We start from the raw sequence: 7,907 nt of genomic DNA on the forward strand, positions 1-7,907 counted from the left end.
ATGAATAAATAGGGGCGCCTGGGTGGCTTAGTCGGTTAAGCGTCTGACTTTCGCTTAGGTCATGATCTCGTGGTTCGTGGGTTCGAGCCCCGCATCGGGCTCTGTGCTGACTGCCAGCTCAGAGCCTGGAGCCTGTTTCAGTCTGTGACTCCCTCTCTCTCTGACCTTTCCCTGCTCACGCTGTCTCTCTCTCTCCTAGAAATAAATAAAAAAACATTAAAAAAAAATGAGTAAATAAACTTAAAAAAAAAGATAATGTGAAAAAAAATAAACAGGTGAGCCATATACTGGTAAGAAATCTTCAAAACACAAATATCTGACAAAGGTCTTCTATTTAGAATTTATAAAGAAATGTTAAAATTCAATAATAAGACAAATAACCAAATTAAACGTATGCTCAAAAGATTTAGAAGGATATTTTACAAAAGAGGGGCACCTGGGTGGCTCAGTCAATTAAGTGTCAGACTCTTGATTTCAGTTCAGGTCATGATCACCTGGTTCGTGAGATCAAGTCCCACATTGGGTACTGCGCTGACAGTGTGGAGCCTGCTTGGGATTCTCTCCTACTCTCTCTGCCCCTTCCTCACTTGCACAGACACACTCTCTCAAAATAAATAAACATTAAAAAAAAAAAGACATTTTACAAGAAAACGTATAATGGTAAATAAAATATGCAAAATTGCTCAACATTTTTAATCATCAGTAAAATATAAATTAAAAGCAAATGAGATCCTATTATACAGCTAGTAGAAAGGCTAAAGTGAAAAAAAAATACTACATCAATCATTGGAGAGGGTGTAAAGAAACTAGAACTCACACATATGCTATTAAGAATGTAAAATAGTATGACCACTTTGAAAATTAAGTGGCAGTTACTTTAAATATGACCCATAATGTCTATCCTATGACTCAGCAGTATCATTCCTAGGAATTTTTCAAAGAAGAAATGAAAACATGTCTACAAAATGCCTTTTACAAGAATATTCATATTAGACTTATTCATAATAGTCCTAAACTAGAAATAGTCTAGATGTCAATCAACAGGATACTGGATAAAGAAACTGTGGGTTATTTACATAGCAGAATGTTACATAGCAATAAAAAGGAATAAACAAGTGATATATACAACAATACAGATGATTCCCCACAACATTTTGCCAAATAAAAAAGCTTATGCACAAAAATGTATGTTTCCCCCAATTTAAATGAAGCTGTAGAATAGGCAAAATTAATCTGGTGACAGAAATCAGTTTAGAAGTTCTCTGGTATGAGGTGTGGAGTGTTGACTGGGAAAGAATGTGAAAGAACTTCCTGGTATGATGAAAATGTTGTTTCTTGATAGGCAGTGGAGTTACATGAGTGTATGCATTAGTCAAAATTACTGAACTACATACTCAATATCTAAGCATTTGACTATATACAATTTATACATCATTTTTAAAAAGTTCATATACAGGGTGACTGAATGTATTAAAAGAAACACCCATCTATATACTGCCTATCTAAAGACACATACAAACCAAAAATGGAGGCATGTAAAAAGATTTCCCATGCAAACAGAAGCATAAGAAAGCTGGGGTAGCAGCCCATATACCAGATAAAATGAGTATTATTTTATTTTATTTTTTATTTTTTAAATTAAAAAAAATTTTTATGTCTTTATTTTATTTTGATAGAGAGAGACAGAGAGTGAGAGGGGGAGGGACAGAGAGAGTGGGAGACACGGAATCTGAAGCAGGCTCCAGGCTCCGAGCTGTCAGCACAGAGCCTGATGTGGGGCTCGAACCCACAGACTGTGAGATCATGACCTGAGCCAAAGTCAGACACTGAACTGACTGAGTCACCTAGGTGCCCCTTAAATTATTTTATTGTTAAGTAATCTCTATAACTAATGTAGGGTGTACAGTCTGAATTTATAACCCTGAGATCAAGAGTCGCATACTCTGCTGACAAGGCCAGCCAGGTGGCCTCAGGTAAAATAAATATTAAACCACAGATTATAATAAAATACAAAGAAAAGTAATAAATAAGATTAAAAAATCAATCTAATAGGAGGATATAACAATTGTAACCATCTATGCACCCAACACAGAAGAATCTAAATATACAAAGTAAGTATTAATAGATATAAAGGAGAGAAACTGACAGTAATTTAGTAATAGTAGGGGGCTTTAAGCTCCATTTATATCAATGGATAGATCATTTAGACAGAAACCCAATAAGGAACTTTGTTCAGTGGCATCGAACAACACATTAAACCAGATGGATTTAACAGATATATACAGAACATTCCATCCCAAAACAGCAGAATACACATTCTTTTCAAATACACCTGGAATATTCTCCAAGACAGATCATGTTAGGGCACAAAACAAGTCTCAATAAATTTAAGAATCCTCATATTATATCAAGCATCTTGTATGAAACAAGAAATCAATTACAAAAAAAAAAGAACAGAAAAAAACACAAAGGAGGCTAAACAACCAAAGGGTCAATGAAGAAATCAAAAAGGAAATAATAATAAATACTTAGAGACAGAATAGAAAACATAATGCTTCAAAATCTTAGGGAAACAGCAAAAGCAATTTTTTAATGTTTATTTATTTTGAGAGAGAAACAGCAGGGAAGGGGCAGAGAGAGAGAGGGAGAGAATCGCAAGCAGGCTCTGCACTTTTAGCTAACAGCCTGATGCGAGGCTCAACGCCATTAACCATGAAATTATGACCTGAGCTGAGATCAAGAGTCAGAAGCTTAACCAACTGAGCCACCCAGGAGCCCCAGCAAAAGCAGTTCTAAAATGTAAGTTTATAGAAACACAGGCCTACATGAAGAAACAAAGGAAATCTCAATTAAACAATCTGATCCTTTACCTAAAAGAAACAGAAAAGAACAACAAACAAAGCTCAAAGTTATTAGAAGAAGGAAATAAAAGTTCTGGGTGGAAATAAATGAAATAGAGACAAAAACACCAACAGAAAAGATTATGAAACCAAGATAAACAAAACTGATAAGCCTTTAGCCAAACACATCAAGAAAATAAGACAGAAAGGACCCAAATAAACATAACCAGAAATTAGAGAAGAACAGACACCACAGAAATGTCAAGGATTATAAGAGACTGCTATGGAAAGTTATATGCCAACAAATTGGGCAACTTGGAATAAACAGATAAATTCCTATAAACAGACTGTCTTTCCAGACTGAATCTGGAAGAAATAGAAAATCTGAACAGACTGATTGCTAGTAACAAACTGAGTTAAAAAACCAAAAGACTACAATAAACAAAAGTCCAAGACCAGTGGGCTTCACAGGTGATGCCTACCAACATTTAAAGAAGAGTTAATACCTATCCTTCTCAAACTATTCCAAATAATAGAAAAGGAAGGAAACCTTCCAAATTTATTCTATAAGGCCAGCATTACTCTAATACTCAAACCAGAGAAAGACACTCTAAAACACAGAGGCAAAAATTCTCAACAAAATGTTAGACAATGAAACTGAACAAAGGACAATACACCATAATCCAGTTGGGTTTATTCCAGGGATTCAAGGATGGTTCAATATTAGCAAATAAATCAATGTGATATACCCTATTAACAAAATGAAGGATACACACCATATGATCATCATCTTAATAGATGGAGAAAAGCATTTGATAAAATACAACATCCATTTATGATAAAAAACCCTCAACAAAGTGGGTTTAGAAAGAAAATACCTCAACATAATACGGTCACATGAAAAACCCACAACTAATATCATATTCAATGGTGAAAAACTGAACACTTTTCCTTTAAAATTAAAAACAAGACAATGATGTCTACTTTGGTCACTTTTATTCAGCATAGTATTATGATTCCTAGCCACAGCAATTAGACAACAAAAAGAAATAAAAGGCATCCAGGGGCGCCTGGGTGGCTTAGTCGGTTAAGCGTCCGACTTTCGCTTAGGTCATGATCTCACGGTTCGTGGGTTCGAGCCCCGCATCGGGCTCTGTGCTGACTGCCAGCTCAGAGCCTGGAGCCCGTTTCAGAGTCTGTGACTCCCTCTCTCTCTGACCCTCCCCTGCTCCCACTGTCTGTCTCTCTCTCTCTCTCCTAGAAATAAATAAAACATTAAAAAAAAAAAAGAAATAAAAGGCATCCAAATTGGCAGGGAAATGTTAAACTTTCACTCACTATTTGCAAATCACATACTATACATGGTAAGCCCAAAAGCTCTACCAAATACTATTGGAACCAATAAATGAATTCAGTAAAGTTGCAGGATACAAAATTAATATACAAAATTCTGTTATATATTTGTTATATACATACAAAAATCTGTAATACATAATGCATATTAATATACAAAAACCTTAATCAAGGAAGTGAAACTTGTACTCTGAAAATTGTAAGACACTAATGAAGGAAATTGAAGACAACACAAATGGAAAGATATACTATGATCATGGATTGGAAGAATTAATATTGTTAAAATGTCCACTCTACCCAAAGCAATCTACAGATTTAATGCAATCCTCATCAAAATACCAATAGTATTGTTCACTGAAATAGAAAAAATAATCCTAAAATTTGTGTGGAACCACAAAAGACCCCAAATAGCCAAGGCAATTTTGAGAAAGAAGAACTAAGCTGGAGGTATCACAATCCCAGATTTGAAGCTATATTACAAAGCTACAGGGGCACCTGGGTGGCTCAGTCCATTAAGCGTCTGACTTTGGCTCAGGTCATGATCTCACGGTTCGTGGGTTTGAGCCCTATGTTGGGCTCTGTGCTGACAGCCAGCTCAGAGCCTGGAGGCTGTTTCAGATTCTGTGTCTCCCTCTCTCTCTGACCCTCCCCTGCTCACGCTGTCTCTCTCTCTCTGTCAGAAATAAATAAAACATTAAAAAAAAAGTAACTTACTATGCTTAGTTGATATAAAAATCAAACACACAATGAGATACAACTTCACACCTATCAGAATGACTAAAATTAACAACTCGGGAAATAACAGATGTTGGCGAGGATGTGGAGAAAGAGGAACCTTTTGCACTGCTGATGGGAAAGCAAACTGGGACAGCTGCTCTGGAAAACAGAATGGAGATTCCTCAAAAAATTGAAACTAGAACTACGCTATGACCCAGCAATTACACTCCTAGGTATTTATCCACAGGATACAAAAATGCTGATTCAAAGGGGCACATGCACCCCAATATTTATAGCAGTGCTATCCACAATAGCCCAATTATGGAAAGAGCCCAAAGGTCCACTGACTGACAAATGGATAAAGACGATGTGGTATATATATACAAAATGGAGTATTATTTGGAAATCAAAAAGAATGAAATCTTGTCATTTACAACAACATGGATGGAACTAGAATGTATTATGCTAAGTGAAATAAGTCAGAGAAAGATAAATACCATATGATTTTACTCATATGTGGACTTTAAGGAACAAAATAGATGAACATAGGGGAAAAGAAGGAAAAATAAGATAAAAACAGACAAGGAGGTAAGCCATAAGAGACGGTTAGATAGAGAACAAGAGGAGGGTTGCTGGAGGGGGTTTGGGTGGGGGATGGGCCAAACAGGTGATAGGCATTAAGTAGGGAACTTGTTGGGATAAGCATTGGGTGTGATATGTAAGCGATGAATCACAAAATTCTACTGCTGAAACCATTATTACACTATATGTTAACTGAATTAGATTTAAATAAAAATTTTAAAAAGTACATGCAAAAATAAATGAAAAATTTTTAAAAATAAAAATAAAAAACACATATAATGTGTTATAGGTAAAGATATAAGTTCTGCATAGTTACTATATTTTAAAATTAAAAAATAAAGGGGAGTAATATACTCATTAATGTATAGAATTGTTGAATCATTATATTGTACACCTGAAACTAATATAACACTGTATTAATTAGATATCAATAAAAAATTCAAAAAAATTTTTTTTTAAATGTTTTATTTATTTCTAGGAGAGAGAGAGAGACAGCGTGAGCAGGGGAGGGTCAGAGAGAGAGGGAGTCACAGACTCTGAAACAGGCTCCAGGCTCTGAGCTGGCAGTCAGCACAGAGCCCGACGCGGGGCTCGAACCCACGAACTGCGAGATCATGACCCAAGCGAAAGTCGGACGCTTAACCGACTAAGCCACCCAGGCACCCCTCAAAAGTTTTAAATTAGAGATAATTACATAAAACAAATAACACTCACTGCCAACACCAAAGAACAAAACATCTCATGTAAACAGATACTAAAGCACAGATACCACAGACACACAAATATACCTGGATGATTCAGAAGAGTATCAAGTTCTTCTTTGGCCACAACCATTCTTAATCTATCACTACTATCAATGACAAAAATGATGGCTTGTCCTTCTCTGTATAATATAAAAATGAGAATATTAAAGATAAACTCATAAATTTTCCATATTTAGTATTCATTTGCATTTCCTAACCTGTGTATTATCTTTTCATTTATTAGTTTGTATGAGTGATTAATATATGATCGTTAGTCATATTTTATAGAAGATAATTTGTTCTCGGTTGATAATCTGTTAACTTTAATGACTTGTTATTTCATAATTTTAAAAAATTACAAGTAAAATCATAATTCTATTACACAGATGCAATCATTAATACTTTGAGGTAAATCAATTTGGACATTTTCTTCGTGTAAATTCGTATATGAATATCTACATTTGTACTTAAATGGAATCTTGCTGTTTTATACCCTGCCTTCTGATACATATACATTTCCTTGATCTTTTTTGCAGTATAGTTTGTGCAGAATGAGAGAGAGAGAATCCCAAGCACACTCCACACATCAGTGTAGAGTCTGATGTGCGGCTCAAACTCATAAACCATGAGATCATGACCTGAACCAAAATCAAGGGTTGGACACTTAACTTTGGGTTAAGCCACTTGGGCACCCCTAGTTTGAGCTACTTTTGTATGAAACATTAAACACTATACCAGTACTTTTTACCATAACCATAGTGATAAATACGTTTTACATTAAGAAGATACAAAAGTATACAAAACTACATTTGAAACAAGTTCTGGGAAGTAATAATTACAAATAGCTTTTATTTTATTCAATTTCTTAAACTGATGACCAGATACTGAACTGGCTTAAGGGTTCACTTATAGATCTAGTGGCCCTTAGAGATTATAGATCTAGTGGCACTATAGACAGTGGCCCTTAAAAAAGTCACTGATTCCCTCTGCACCTTTCTTTAACCATTATAAGGTATCCCATTGCATGGGTGTGTCATCAAATACTGTGTCAAACTTCTATTGTTGGACTTAGAGATTATTCTTAATTTTCATGATTATGAAAAAGTTTGGAATAAACATCCTCCTAAATACAATTGTTAAATTTTTTGATACTTTAAGATTTGTTCTTAGAACTAAAATTTTTAGCAATACATACAAAATTAAAAGTTTTACATAAACACTGACAAATTGTATTCCAGATATGCTTTACCAACATCATACTTATACTAGTATCAGTACTTTTCCCACCCGTTTTCAGTAGGACTTTTAACACTGTTTTCATTTTTGCCAATCTAAAAGCATATTTACATTGTACTTCATTTAATTGCTAGTGAAGTTCAATATCTTTTCATATATTTATTGGACATTTACAGATTTTTTGTGAATCACTTATTCCAGTCATAAATTATTAATTTACAGTTCAATGTTATTAGTAATCACATGAATATAAAAATAAAACAACTTTTTAGTTCTATTTTTTCCTATCATTAAGTAAAACAAATACAGATTATTACCAGTCATACATTAGTAGTAGCTATAGAAATTGATATGACTTGACAATAAACTATTTGAAAAAAATAAATAAATAAATAAAAAATTAAAAAATTAAAAAAAAAAAAGAAATTGATATGAC

General features: G+C 34.3%; 1 protein-coding gene across 1 annotated transcript in view; it reads right to left on the minus strand.

The window, feature by feature from the left end:
* Positions 1-7,907, minus strand: part of ARL6 (ARF like GTPase 6) — a 34,384-nt gene that overhangs the window by 16,507 nt on the left and 9,970 nt on the right. Inside the window, exon 5 of the mRNA XM_077774889.1 lies at positions 6,281-6,375. Coding sequence (XP_077631015.1) covers positions 6,281-6,375 — 95 coding nt within the window. The remainder of the gene's footprint in view (positions 1-6,280; positions 6,376-7,907) is intronic.

This window comes from Crocuta crocuta, unplaced genomic scaffold (genome assembly GCF_008692635.1).
Source record: "Crocuta crocuta isolate KB4526 unplaced genomic scaffold, BGI_CrCroc_1.0 scaffold6, whole genome shotgun sequence".
Taxonomy (NCBI): domain Eukaryota; kingdom Metazoa; phylum Chordata; class Mammalia; order Carnivora; family Hyaenidae; genus Crocuta; species Crocuta crocuta.